The sequence below is a fragment of the Pteropus medius genome, unplaced genomic scaffold (genome assembly GCF_902729225.1).
Source record: "Pteropus medius unplaced genomic scaffold, Ma_sr-lr_union100, whole genome shotgun sequence".
NCBI classification, from domain to species: Eukaryota; Metazoa; Chordata; class Mammalia; order Chiroptera; family Pteropodidae; genus Pteropus; species Pteropus medius.
Genome location: NW_024340699.1, coordinates 14,171,837 through 14,186,212, shown reverse-complemented (window position 1 = coordinate 14,186,212; position 14,376 = coordinate 14,171,837). Strand labels below are relative to the sequence as shown.

General features: G+C 63.1%; 1 protein-coding gene across 1 annotated transcript in view; it reads right to left on the bottom strand.

Annotated features, from left to right (window-relative positions):
• The window catches only part of RADIL (Rap associating with DIL domain), a 50,381-nt gene that overhangs the window by 12,774 nt on the left and 23,231 nt on the right, over window positions 1–14,376 (bottom strand). The window contains exons 4-10 of the mRNA XM_039878840.1: window positions 13,413–13,645; window positions 11,778–12,410; window positions 10,797–10,834; window positions 6,156–6,316; window positions 3,354–3,466; window positions 2,266–2,503; window positions 1,669–1,841 (exon numbers count right to left, since the gene is read on the bottom strand). Of these exons, the coding sequence (XP_039734774.1) occupies window positions 1,669–1,841; window positions 2,266–2,503; window positions 3,354–3,466; window positions 6,156–6,316; window positions 10,797–10,834; window positions 11,778–12,410; window positions 13,413–13,645 (1,589 nt within the window). The remainder of the gene's footprint in view (window positions 1–1,668; window positions 1,842–2,265; window positions 2,504–3,353; window positions 3,467–6,155; window positions 6,317–10,796; window positions 10,835–11,777; window positions 12,411–13,412; window positions 13,646–14,376) is intronic.

Sequence of the window (14,376 nt, the reverse complement as noted above, 5' to 3'; positions counted from 1 at the left end):
TGAGACCCCTCCGGTCCCCGTGGCTTCAGGAGCTCTCTGGCGCCTTTATACAGACTTTGCGTCTTGTTCTCAGCGCGAGGCAGGCTGACCCCAAGCCCAGCATCACCAGCAGCCCGGCTGCTCCTCCCCCGTCTCGGCCCATCTTCACTCAGCTTCCAGGGGCCCCTGGTGCCAGCAACTCCTGAGCCTTCCGGTGGCTTCGTGGCCAACTGGGTCACTCCTCGGGAGTCGGCTCTCCCAGATCTGCTAAGGCAGTCGCTGCTCACCCTCCATTTGCCACTTCCGAAGGTTTTCACCTCTGTATCTGTTTTCTCTGTCCTTACGGCGCAGGCCGTTGAAAAGCATCACTCTGCTTCAGGTTAGTGGTATTTGGGGAGGAAACGAACTCAGTCCATCCTAAATATCCCCACTTTCTGGATTTCCTCACGTGAATCCGCGTTTGACTTTTATAATGAAAAATAACTTAAAAAAAAAACTGAATACAACATACAATTCCTGACGTGTGGAAATTCCTTGTCTGCTGAACGGTCAGTGGCTCCCAGAGCCTGCATGGAGTCTTGGCTCCATGAGGCACTGGCTGTGTGACCTCGGCTTGGCCATCGTGAAGCAGAGGTCACGGCCGGGCCCCCCGCACAGGCGTGCAGTGGCGAGTAAATGAGGGGCACATGCAAAGCCGTCCAGACTCGCAGCTGCTGCCTCCACCGCTGACAGCCATGGCGGACGCACACGTGAGACTTTCCGGGTTTCGATCTTTGGGTAGAGTGGGTCGCTCCGGTTTTTAATACCAGATTGGAAGGTCCACTGTCCCCTCACGTCACACGACACGGGCTACGCCGGAGTCAGCTTCGGGCTTTGGCTGGAGATGGCGAAGGAGCCGCACTGCCCACCTGGTTCAAACACTCCCGTCCGCAGACGGCCCTGTACTCACTCGCTGTCATTCCCGGGTCACGTCCGGGGTCTGCGCCAGGCAGGCAGGGAGCACCGTGGCTCTGTGACGACTGTGTCGGGCAGCTGGGGCGGGGCGGGGGGGCGGTGAGTCAGGATCCTGGTGCGGCTGTAATCGGTGGCCGCAGACACAGCAGAGCGACACAGACGCGCACTCGCGGTTCTGGGCTCGCACGTCCGGCCCGCGTCGCACTGGGCTGCAACCGGGGCATCAGCAGCTCCGCGGTCCTTCTGGAGGCTGCAGGGCAGGGCCCGGCTCCTTGCTCACCTGGTCGTCAGGATTCAGCTCCGTGCACGTGGGGGGCGGAGGTTCCCGTTTCCACGCTGGCCTTCAGCTCAAGGCCATTCTCGGTTCCTGGAGGTCCTGGCCCAGGCCCTTTCCTCCACCCTCAGAGCCAGCGACAGTGGCCGAGTCCCTGCTCCCTCTGTCCTGTCTCTCTGACCCTCTCCTCTGCCTCCGTCGGCCACTCTGAAGGTCTCCTGTGCTGAGAGTGGCCCCCGGGGTAACCCAGGGCGATCCCTCCGCCTCAGGCCCTTAACCCTCTGCCTCTGCAGACCCCCTACCCCAGCGAGGTCGCAGGGGTAGGTCAGGGACTGGGCGCATTGTTGGGCCACTTCCCTGCCTATGAGCCGGGTCCATGGCCCCCGCCTGGCTTGCCGGCCGGCGACTCAAGAGTGACGACAGTGGCCCCCACCCCCACTGCCCGTGCTGCGTCCTCCTACCTGGATGAGCTGGGCGCGGGGCGTGGCCAGCAGGTTGAGGGTGCAGGAAAGCTTCCGGAAGAAGCGCTCTCCCGCGCCCCCGAAGCCGGCGCTCCTTGTCCAGTCCAGGAGCTGCTGCAGCCGGGTGCAGGCCTGAACGCCTCTGGGCCAGTGGAAGCAACTCAGAGATGGGCCTGGGGGGGCGGGGCAGGTGAGGCCGGGGCTGCCCACCCTCCCCCAGAGGGAGCCGAGCCCTGGCCAGCCGGTCCCCTACACCTATGCTCCCCCGACTCCAGGCCTCAGAGGACAGACATGAGACCTTCTGCTGGTTTCCAAGGCAACTAACCCGCTTCTGGGCTCCTCTCTGAGAGGAAGTAGGGGTGAAGACGGCAGGTAGGGGCTGTGACAGCCACCGAATGCCAAGTGCAAAGGGACGTGGTCCAGGCCTAAGCGGAGATTCTGCCCCATGGACCCCGCCCCAGCCCGGAAGTCCACCTGGCGACACGCATGCCGGGGGTTCGTCCCTGTGCTCCTGTCCCTGCCCCCAGCAGCCAGGCCCCGAGGCAGGACCCTGACCGTGCACAGCGTCCCCCGGGAGTGCGCCCGGCCGGGCCTCACCCTGGTCCAGCAGCTGGTTGAAGAGCAGAGTGCCGGAGAAGAAGAAGAGGTAGGCCAGCACCTGGGAGGCGATCTCGGGGTGCACCTGGAACTGCCGCAGGAGGTCCAGGGTGGCCTGGTAGACGGACACGACGCGGCGCAGCTCCTCGGGCAGCTGGGGGGCCGAGCACCAGCTCTCCCGGCGCTCCATCTGGAAAGGGGGGCCTTCCAGCAGGGCCGGGAGGCAGACGTACAGGGACTGGGGCGACAGGAAGCTGCGCTGTGGCTGACGAGCGTGCCGGGCCGGTCACCCTCCCGCCACACAGCCACAGCCGGGGCTGCCCCAGGACCCAGGGGCTGATGACCCTGGGAGGCATGCAGGCACCCCAAGGGTCAGAGGGACAGGAGGCTCGGCCCCTCCCGATTATCAGTTTTATTAAACGGTGGAGTGGCGGGTGGGTACCTTGAGGGGATCACCCACAATTGGAGGGGTCTCCTTAGAACAAAGGGTGACTGTCATATTTGGCCCCTGAATAGACAGGACAAGCACTCCCTAGTGACAGCCAAGTTGGCGGACACGTGCTCCGGGCCACCAGACACCATCCTGCAGACCCTCGACATGCTCAGCCAGGGACACACAGAACCCCACTGTCCGGGGGACCCCAGGGCACAGAAGGGGACATGCCGAGGCCAGGAGGCTATGGAGCCGCCAGGGGCATGGGCCTGGCTTGTGTCCAGGACTGACCGCTGCTCAGCTTGAGACTCCTGAGCCAGGGCAATGACTGACCGGCTCTGGGGCCGCGAGCTGCTGACCACCCGCTCAGCGTGCTGGGGCGGTGTGTCCAAGGGCAGAGCCACGGCCACCGCGGCCCAGCACCACCGCACGACCACACCACCTGCCACATGGTTTTCCCCAGAGCGGCCGCCCCCTGTCTCTCCCACGCAGCTGGGCCCCATGTCGGGCCTGGAAGGCTCATGGGACAGAGTGACAGTGAGCCAGAAGAGACAGACTGGAAGCCGGGGGTCAGGCGACGAGTGGGAAAAGCACGTTGCCCCTCCCAGTTCCCCGAGATGCCCCCCACCCCCGCCCACGCGGGCTGCGGGCTCACCTTGGACACGTAGTACACGCATTGCTGGAAGGCGCACAGCACGGCCTCCTCCAGCACCGCCATGGCCTCCTCGCTGGCCGAGAGCGCGCAGGAGAACAGGGACTCCCTCGAGCCTGCGGGGCACAGCGGCACCGGTGCTACTGAGCGGGCAGCTGGCCTCGGTGCTCAGGAGCAGGAACCTTCCAGAACCGCAGCGACCTCGAACATCTGCGTGTGCTCGCCCAACGCTCCCATCTCAGGCCTGCGAGGCGAGGTGCTGCACAGGTCCCTCCACCGTCACTTAAAACCACCCGAAACACTTCGCCTGAGCGCCAGGCTCTGCTGGGGGCCTCGCATGGAGCTGACGCCCTCGCACGGAGCTGACGCCCACACGAGCCTCTCGGTCAGCGGCCGGCAGCCTTCCTCTCCCTCCAGCCCACACCAGATCCCGAGGCCCAGGATGGAGGCCGCCCCTCTGGGCACCTGAGGGACCCCCACAAGTGTACAGGTGCTGAGGCAGAGCCTCAAAGACTTACAGGAGGATTTTAAGTGGGTAAAATAAAACGTCCCCCCCACACACACACCCGTTCTGGATAAGCACGCAGACGAAAAGGCCGTCTGGGAAACGGAAACGCGACTCCTCCAGCTTTCAGGACGTGACACGTGCTCTCGGGTTCTTCCCGCAGACCCCTCCCACTGAGGGTCTGCAGGCCGGAGCGCCGGCCCAGCGCCCCTCAGGCAGTGTCTTCTTCCTGAGCTCTCGAGCGCCCGCCCCACACGGGACACTGTCTCCGGACCTCTCAGACCCTGCTGCGGCTTCCCCCGCTGGCCACGTGCTCCCAGCTCCCAGCATCCACCAGGCTACGCGACAGCCGGCCCCCGACCAAAAATAACTTCCTCCTAAGACTAGAGACAGCAGCTAAGGAAGCGGTGACCCCGTCACCCCAAGCAGCTTTTCCCATGAAAATCAGCCAGACGCTGCTCAGCCCATGCTCACTTGGCCTGGGCAAGGCCGGCCCAGAGGGGTCCCCAGACCTGCAGGCAACAGGAAGGCGTCAGCAGGACTCGCCAGGGGACGCTGTGCCTACAGGTCACAGTGGGGGACAGCTGTCCCATCTGACTTTCTGCCGGAGCCAAAATAAATGGGACTCCCTGAGGACATGCCCCACCCCCGACGTGGCACAGAGGGACAGACAACATGAACTTGGAGGCAGTCCAGAGGCCCAGGTCCTCACTGGCCAACGCCGAACCCACGAGAGCCCCCCACCCAAGTCCCACTGTGGCGCCTGCGACGCTGGTCCTGGGTAGCTGAGGAGACCAGTGGGGTTTGGGGAGAGGCATGGCAAGAGGCCAGGCGTGAGCACGGGATCCAGGAGCGCCAGGCTCGGGGCCGGGCGGGCCCACGTCACACGCGGGGCAAGCCGGATCGCGGGCTGCTCCAGATGCGGGCCTTGTGGACAGCGAGGGCAGTGGCCCATCCCGGGAGGTCTAACTGGACGCCTTTCACAGTACCCGCCCGAGTGGAGCTTGGGGTGGGGGCAGCAGGCCAGCAGTCCCGGGATGCCCCCCGGGACGCAGGAGGACCCAGCACTCCCCATCGCACCCATGGGAGCCCAGATGCCACGGCGGGGAGCCTGGGAAAGTCCGCTGTGAAGCACAGGGTGAGAAAGTGCAGGCAGCCAGGACTGACAGGAAAGCACACGGACCCCGCCATGTCCCGGGCCCCGCTGGACACCCACGGGGGCCCGGACCCCCAGCTCCATGCGCTCGGCCTGGCCAGCTGGCCCTCACTCCAACCCATCCCCGCAGCCCAGCTCAGAGCAGCCGCCTGAGCACAGGCCTCGGGAACAGAGTGGGACAGCTGGCACCCCAGGCCGCGGCCCCCACCGGCGAGGTCCAGGACCCGTGCTGTTTATCCAGGCACAGCTGAGCACACAGAGATGCTGTGCTGTGTCTGGCAGCCCCAGCCTATGGGGAGCCCCGGCCGGCCCGTCCTGCCTGCCTGGCTTCCCTCCCGGCCCCGTGCACCCCCCGCCGCTGCAGCACCCCCAGAGGCAAGGCCGCGAGGCCACACCTGCACCGGACGCCCTGCAGCTTCTGGTACAGTCTGGGAACAGGCCACGGTCCCACAAACAGGGGGAAGGGACGGGATGTGAGTGGCTTTGTTTTTGCCACAACTCCTCAGGCAAAACCAAGCTCTCTGCGTGAGGCTGTGGCCCCAGCCCTAGGTGTCCAGCTGTCGTCACATCGTGTCCCACGACGGACCGTCCTGCATTCTGTCTCGGCTTCGTCCCAGGGCCCACCACGCCTCCCCAGGCCCCACACTATCCTCATCAGTCACACAAAGCAGCTGAAACCCCACGTGGACCTCAGGGCGCAGCCAAACGCCACCTTCCTCATGAAGCCCTCCCAGACTACCCCGGCCAGAGTCACCCTCTCGCTTGGTGTTCTCAGTGCTTTACACGGACGCTAAGACGCACATCATCGCTGAAATCGGCATGCAGCACACCGCTGTGCCGCGCTCACTGGTGACGTGCCTCGCTGTGGCTCAGGGCCACCACAGGCCCTGCACTGGTGCTCAACTGAGTGACCTGTGTCCCCCTGGGAGGATGGCACTTGAAATGACAGGGACAGAGTACCAATGCGCCGTGGACAACAGGGGCCAGGAGAGCCTGTCGGTGACACTGTCCCCTCAGAGAAAGCCCCAACACAAACCCAACCCTGTTCCAAAGGCCAGCTCTGCCTGCGACAGCTCGTTGACACCACAGGGACCATGCTCCCCGGGCCCGGGAGTGCGCAGCAGGTGCACGACACGAGCCGTACCTGTGACGTCCAGCTCCTCCTCCAAGCTCTGCATGTACAGCGGGCACTGCTGCTGGATGAAGTACAGGAGCTCGATGGCATTGGACATCCAGAAGAGAATGTGCTGCAGGTCCGGGACCAGGCCGGCCAGGGAAGCGCTGGCCGAGGAGGCGGGCTCCGGGCTGCCACGACAGAAAGACCGCGAGTCACACTGGGGCCAGCGCTCTGCACGAGGACGTTGGTTCAATGTGACGCCAGCAAAAACGACGATGTGCCAGCCTGCCGAGGCGAGGCTAGAAAATCAGAGGTCGGCACACAACCCATTGGTAACCGGATTGATTGAAGGCTTACTTCAACCGGCAGAGGGATCATCTCGGCCGGCCTGGCGGATCTCGCGACACTGGAACGACTAACAAAGCCCGGCCGGTGAACGGGCGGCTGCAGGTGGTGGTGGTAGCGTGGTGGGTGGTGGCTTAAGGTTGAAGGTGTAGGTGTAGCGCAGGCTGGTGGCGAAGGTAGGTGTTGCTGCAGGCAGGCTGTAGTGGTGTGCGGTGAAGGGCGGTGGCCGCAAGGCGTAGGTGGTGGTAGCGCAGGGTAAGGGTGGTGGTGGCGATAAATAAAGAAAGACAGGTGGCGCATGCAGGGTGATGTAGTGGTACGAGCGCAGGGCGGCAGGCTGCTGGAAGGCAAGGCTGCAAGTAAGCGCTGGGTGGCAGTGGTGTGTGTGTGCGCTGTGTGTGTGTGTGTAAAAGGTGGTGTGTGTGTGGTGTAAAAGGCAAGGCAGTATGCATGTGGGGTCTGCTATCCTTCCTGGTGTGCCTGGAGCGGGGCAGGGGTCGTGGGTGTCGGAGTGGCCGGAGTCCTGGAGAATCAGGCCCACCGGGAAAGTACCAGGCGCGTTGGTGGCGGGGCTTGTAAGGAAGGCCCAGGAGGGCCGGGGCCTGCCCTTCCTCCAGCCTGCCCCCCCTCCCGCAGCGGTTCTGTGGTTCCCTCTGCCATCAGTCACTTCCCCAGTGTGACCTGCCTGGCGAGGGGAGGCACCGGCCTCAGACCGGCTCCCCGTTCTCACTGCTAAGTAGGCCTGTGGCCTCACGGCCTGGCCCACCCGCTTATCTCCCAGAGCTCAAAATCCAGCCCCTTTGCGTCCCCCCTCCACATTCATCTGAATGACGCACATAGGTACGCACAGGCATGAAGAGTCTGTGTCATTACTAAAGAATTAATCTGCTCTTCAGAGCCTAATTCCACTTTGTGTTCACTATGTACTGTCCTTCTCGGTTTTCACCCAGAACTCAAGGCACAGAAAGGCCTCTGCTGGAACCAGACCACCAGTATCACTAACTGGCGTTTCGGTGCCAGCCCAGCGAGGTCAACTCTGAGTGCACGCCACCCGCCAGCCCAGGCTGCACGCCGCAGGGCACCGACAAGGCGCAGCAGGACCGTCCCGCCCCCTCGGCGAGCACCGCGTGGGGACAGCCGCTTCATAGATCTGATAGCAAAGGCACAGGCAACAAAGCAAAACCGACAGGTAGGACCACATCCGACCGGAAGCCGCTGCCAGCAAAGGCAACGCGGAGTGGGGAGGGCCTCTGGAATGAGAGAGATGCAAATCGCATGTCAGATGACGGGTCAATTTCCAAAATATAAAGGAACTCCTACACCTCGAAAGCGACAAAACTAATAACCCCATTAGAAAACGGGTAGACATGTCTCCAAAGAGAACACACACACGGCCACCAAGGACGCGAAAAAGCGCTCTGCACCACTCATCAGCAAACCAAAACCACAACGAGACGCCACCGCACACCTGTCAGCATCACTGTAATCCAACGGACAAGAAACAGCACACGTGGGCGAGGATGTGGAGAAGAGGGAGCCCTCGCACTCGGCTGCTGGGGATGGCGCAGCCGCTGTGGGGAACAGCATGGAGGGTCCTCAAAAATACCCAGCATACTCTTCTGGGTATTTGTCCAAAAGAACCGGATCAGGATCTCCGAGATACCAGCGCCCCATGCCCAGGGCGGCGCCGCCGACGGCCACCACGTGCGGGATCAAACTCGTAGTCCTTCGACAGGCAAGCGGATGAATGGCATCCAGCATCCGATGCCACGGAAGGCGGTTCGGCCTTAAACGAAGAAGGAAACCCCGCAACGCTCGACGACATGGTGAACCCTGGACATGGGACACTAAGTGAAGTAAGCCAGACACAGGGGACAAATGCTGCGTGGTCCCACTTAGGCAAGACATCCGAGACGGGCGGCTCCTGGAACCAGCAGGAACGGTGGTGGCCAGGGGCTGGGCTGGGGAAGGGAGGAGAGGGGAAGTTGCTAACTGAGGAGCGAAACGTCTCAGTCACGCCAGCTCGTGAGTCCCAGAGGACTGCTGGGCAACGCCGCCCACAGTCAGCGGAGCTACGCTGTGCGCTTAAAAGTGCATTAAGAAAAAGGGCAGTTGTCACGTTACGCGTTCTCACCACAGTAAAATAAAAATAAACCGGATCAAAGCAATGTTCCGATGTAAAAAAATTAAATCCACTTGGAAGCATATAGCGGAGAAACTACTACTAAAAACAAAATCAAATGCATTTTGTTATTAAAAATGAAATAAAAATCAAAAAGCTACCAAAACAACTCATGAATCAAAAAAGAAACTAAAATCGAAATCATATGCAAGGATAAGGAAATCATAAAGAAGTTAATAAAATAGAAAGCAGAGAAAAAGTAACCGGAAACAACAAAATGAGTTCTTTCAGACAGAAAATACCAGACGAATGCCTGGGAAGATAAATCGAAGGAGGGAGAGAAAAGATATATAGGGCCAGTACTGCAAATATGCTGAGATTAAAAAAGTCATAAGAAAACAGAATGAACGCTTTTATCCCAGTGACTCTGAAAATACATGCAATAGATGATTCGTAGGAAAGTAAAAATGACCGAAATCAACGCAAATGGAAAACCAGATAAACCAATGATCACGAAAGGAATGGAATCAGCACAGGGAGGTCTCCGCCCCGGCGGGCAGCGCAGGAGTTGGCGGCCCAACTCCATGAACCTGAGGCCCAGCGTGCTCGCCCGGGGCCAAGTGGCTCATGGGTCTGAAAACAGGCACAGCCCCCTGATTTGTGTCCTGTGAGCCTTGTCATTAGAATCACACACGGACAATACAAAAAAAAATTCACAGACCAATGAATTCCGACAGGAAAACCCCGATTAGAATGTCAACAAAGTGCAGCTTGCGATGCTGAAAAAATCTGTAGTCAGGAAGGGTTTAATCCTGGGAATTCGATCGGGGTTCAGAAAGCCTCCTGACGCAGCGCCCACGTCCACAGACCCATGGAGAAAACGCGTGATGGCCGCCACCGATGCAGGAAAGCATCGAGTAACATTCAGCCATTCGCAACCTAAAATGGAGCACATGACACCGAGACCTGAGTAAACGGGGCAAAATGGTAATACGATTCAATTCAAGTGTGGGTTCATGGATAATTGATATATTCTGTACTCTTCTGTATTTGGGAAATGATTTATAATACTTAAAAAAAGAGAGCGAGCCAGCGAGCATTCCCTGGGGACGAACATAGGGCTGTTCTCAGGCCCTGACAACAGAAGTTCTAGAAAACAGAATGAATGTGAGTCGCTGCAGGGGGGGGGCTCGCTTCCTCCTGCCCCGGCCACGGAAGGCGCTGGGGTGTCCGAGGCTGGGGAGCCCTAAGAACTCAGCCCGTCACGTCACCTGCACGCCCCCCCACCCCGCCCCCGGCCCTGGGGCGCGGCGGACGCTGGGCCCCCGGCGCCTCGCACAGGCGGCCCAGGGCACGGGGCGGCGGCCCGGCCTGCGCTAAGCGCCCTGCGCGGGGGGGGCAGGGCCCCGGGGCCCGCTATGTCACTCGTCACTCGTCACCACGCAGCTACTCGGCCGTCAGCGGGAGCCAGGAGCACGTTCGTGAGCGATGACTTCTGAGCTCCACCTGCAGCCCGGTGGGGACAGCGGGCGACGCCGCCGCTCCTGCCGGGGGCGCCCTCTCTCTGCCTTCAGTTCGCTCTGGCGAAGGGAGCGCGACGACGCGTCCTCCGTCCCCCTCGCGTGCCGCGCCCACGGGCGGCCCCTACCGCAGCGTCCGGCACCCACGCGGTGAAGCGGCCGCGCCCGGGGCGTGACTCAGGCCGCGCCGTCCCTCGCGCAGTCCGTTCGCCCTCGCGGCCACCGCGCCTCGTCCGCCACGTCGGAGCTGACGCGAGGGGCCCGAGCGCAGGCATCTCTCCGCGGTGTGCACGCGAGGGGTCGAGGGGTCACGGGCACCACGTCTCCCCGTCAAGGCCACAGTGCTCGGCCCCGTGGCGCGTGTGGGGACAGCGCCGTCCGTGAGCACCCACATCAGGGTCGCGCATTCCCCTGGGGAAGGCGTCCCTTCCGGCGTGATGGGGGAGTGGGGGAGGGGCGGCCCGTTCACTCTGCAGCCAGCACCCTAGAAATCGCCCAAACGCAGCTTCCCAGGGTGGTGGTTGAAGAAATAGAGACGGCTACTCTGAGACAGAAGGACAGACAGAAGGACAGACAACTTGACGGAAGCACAGAGCTGACCCCGAGTCCTGGCCCCACAGGAAGTGCGGGTCTACCGGGGACTAGCCGCCTAAGGGGCGGGGACAAGGGCAGAATACTTACAGGTGCGCCTGGTTCTCCGCTAGGTCTTTGGTTTTCTCCTACAATTACAAAGAAAAAAAAACATACATGAGAAAAACAATACCATGGGATACATTCAGTGACGCCACCACCAAATGCGCGCAACGCCATCCCTATAAAAACGCGGCGGGGCTGTCCCAGACCAGCTGTGCCCTGCTGACGAGTTCCTCTGAGTTACACTGGGAAGAACACACGTCCCTGTGACAGGACATCTCCCCGCCGCGCTGCTGAATGGGACCTACGTGTTTCCCACAACAGAAGCATTTCAGGGCCATCTGCTGACATAGCAACTGCCATGAAGAAAAAAGGCTGGGCGTTCTGTGAACACCAGAATGAAGACGCCACCGACACCCTGGTTGTGAGGCTTCGCATCTGCCACGCGGTCAAGCGTCGGCAGTGATGGCAAGCAGATGGGTACATGCCGAGCATCCACACGCGCGTTTAAACAGGCCACGGGGACATGGGCCCGGACCACGTCGCCAGGGAGGGTGCTGGCATGCAGCGGGTGGAGGCCAGGGTGCTGCTCAGCGGCCTGCAGCACACAGGGTGGCCCCACGGCCAGGGTTCCACCCACGTGTGCTTGGTGCCACTGTCTGGGGACCCAGTCGGGGAGGGGAGCTTCTCTGTGAACAAAAGCCGACCGGCCCTGCACCCCCACCACCAAGTTGACAAGAGCTCTGCAGTGGGGTGGCTGTCGGCAGGGGCTCAACCTGCTCCCCTCAGGAAGCATGAGATGCCCAGGCTGAATGGGGGCTCGGGGCTCCAAGTGGCTTGTTCCCAGGCACGTGGCTGAGCCTCGGGGAGGACGCAGACCACAGCGTACGCGCCACGGCCGCATGCCCCAGGCTGGGCAGGTTGGACAGGCAGAGAAGGCTGACCCGGCCACAGGGGGCCTCGGCCCTCCACCCCGCAGCCAGCGCCTCCCCCAGCCCCTGCTCGGGCCAGCTCCGCCCTGGGACTGACCCGCACTCTCTCGCGGATCATCTTGGCAATCTTGAGCAGGAGCTGCCCGAAGGAGCCTGGCTGGAGGCGGGTGGCCGAGTGCTGGATGCAGAGGCAGAGGAGGAAGGCGGGGGTCAGCGTGTGGTCGTCGCCGGCCGGTTCGACCAGCGTCAGGATACGCTGCAGCAGCGCGTCCTCCATGTCGGGCTCAAACTCCAGGTGCGGCGGCCCGGGCAGGGGCAGGCCGGCCGGCGGCGGGGCCGAGGTGCCGGGGGCCCGCAGCAGGGCCCCGCACATCCTGCAGCTCTGTGGTGCCGCCCGGAGGCGGGCCAGGGCCTGGGTGGGCAGTGGCTGGGCCTGCGCGGGGTCCTTGAACAGCAGCAGGTAGTAGAGGCCCAGGGACAGCAGGTCGCCATGGCACAGCACCACGGTCCGGCCCCCCACCTCCGAGAAGTTGACCGCCACGGGCGCCCCAGGGATGGGCTCCAGGACCAGCCGGCCCGCTGCTTGCTCTCGGCCCGCGGGCTGGTGCCGGCGGAGGGTGCAGTGCAGGGGCAGGATGTCGGGGGCCGAGAGGCTGATGCTGGGCTTGCTGGAGGGCGTCCTCTGGCCCACTGTGTGCCGCTCCCGGTTGAGCACGTACACCAGGCTGTCCTGAAACGCAGACACCGGACCTCAGGGACAGGACACAGCCGGGCACAAGGCAGTGTCCCTGTCCATGGTACCTAGCGAGTGGCAGGGCCGCTGTCTGCAGCTCTCACTGTCCCGGGCCACCTCCTTCCTAACTGGCCGCTTGCCCCCAGCCTGCCCCACACTGAGCGTCCACTCTGTCCTGGAGGGAGCTTTCCCAGAGCAGCCTCGGTGGCCCCCAGAGAACAAGGACTCCAGTTTTGAGGGACGAGGGCCCAGACGAGGGCCGACCCAGATGCGGACAGGCTGAGCTCCCCAGGTGACCCCAACAAGCGTGGGAGGCGCCCCCTTTGCAGCTCCAGTTCGGCCAGGGAAGGTGCCTCCTCGCACCCAGGCACCATCAGCCCAGCGTCACAAAGTGTGCGCGGAAGGCGGAGTGGGCGGGGCTCGGTGAGGGCAGGAGGGGACATGAGAGCAGAGGGAGAGGGACGTCTCTGGGGCAGCCATGGTGTGCCGTCGCTAAGGGCCAGACCCTTCCAGCCAAGACACTTCCAACCGGAGTGGTGACAAGGGCTGGCTCTGGGGGCCGGGGACAGGCGGCTTCTCTGGGCCCCTCGGAACAGCCCTGCAGCACGTCGAGGCTGCTCAGCCCACGCATCGGGCTGCTGAGCCTCTCGCCAGGCACTAGCCACATCTGGAGACCACAGGCCTGTGTCCTGGCCACCTGCCCATGCCCTCCCCAAAGCCAGGGTAGCAGGTGGCCTGAGACAGCCTGGAAGGCGGCAGACACTCCTGTGAAGGCGCCTGGCATCACGCTGGGGTCAGTAAGGGAGGAGCTGGGCATCCCCCTCGCAGGGCCCCCTCCCTAGCCTGGACAGAGAATGCTCTGGAAGCAGAGGACAGGCGACGGGGGAGCCCCCGCCCTTCCCCAGCGTTTAGGACAGGCCTGGCCTGGCCCCTGCCTGCCCCGTTTCCACAGCCCCATCATCGGCAGAGCGACGGCGGCCACACGGGCCCAGGGCTCACGTGCTGCTGGCTGTAGCCTTGCAGGAGGAGCAGGTGCGGTGACTCGTAGAGGGAGTAGCGCATGGTGTCCTGGCCGGGCTCCTCGGGGCCCTGGGTGGCGGCGGGGCTCAGGCTGGTCTCGCTGACCGTGCGGCGCAGCCGGGGTGGTGGGGGGCTATGGGCGGCCCCCGAGGCCAGGGCTGGGGTCCCCTTGGCGCGGCTCCGCTGCAGCCTCCGGGCTTGGGCGTTTATCCCTGGAACAGAAGCCGAGCAGGGCAAGCGGTCAGAGCCACCTCCAGGCCCCTCTGGATCCCGAGCTCGGGAACCACCTCTGACCCTGGCCGCTGGGCTGCGGGCCTGTCTGGAGGCCGCGGGACTCTGCCCGCTGACCACGCCCTCCCACCAGAGAGCCAGGCAGCCCAGCCGGCCGGCCGTGTCCTGAGGCACGTGCAGGAGCTCCACACACACCCAGCCCGCCCTGACCAGCCACCCCACGGCACCCCCCTCAGAACACCAAACCCACTGCAGCGCCAGCTCCCGTCGGGCCCCATGGGGGTCCCGTGTGGCACCACACCGCCCCAAGCCCTGCCTATCACCCTGTCCCGTCCCGTCCCGCCAGCCCCCTATGCCTGCATGTGTGTGCTGATCGCTGAGGTGGGAACCGCTCATCATCGCCCCCCCCCATTTTATAAGGAGGAAACGGTCAACTTGCCCACGGCACCCAGCCAGCTGAGCCAGCTGGTCGCCTAGGACACCACGGCTGCTCCGTCCCCAGGCTGCTCCAACACCGCCAGGTCAGAGCATGCGCACATATGCACACACACGTGCACACACAAACCCATGCACACGCATGCACACGCATGCACATACGTGTGGACACAAACGCACCCCACGAAGAACAGTCTTGTACATCCAGGAAGCGCCCTTTTTAAATGAACACCACCAGAGACCGGAGAGGCAGCACGGAGCCCACACACGCCAGCCC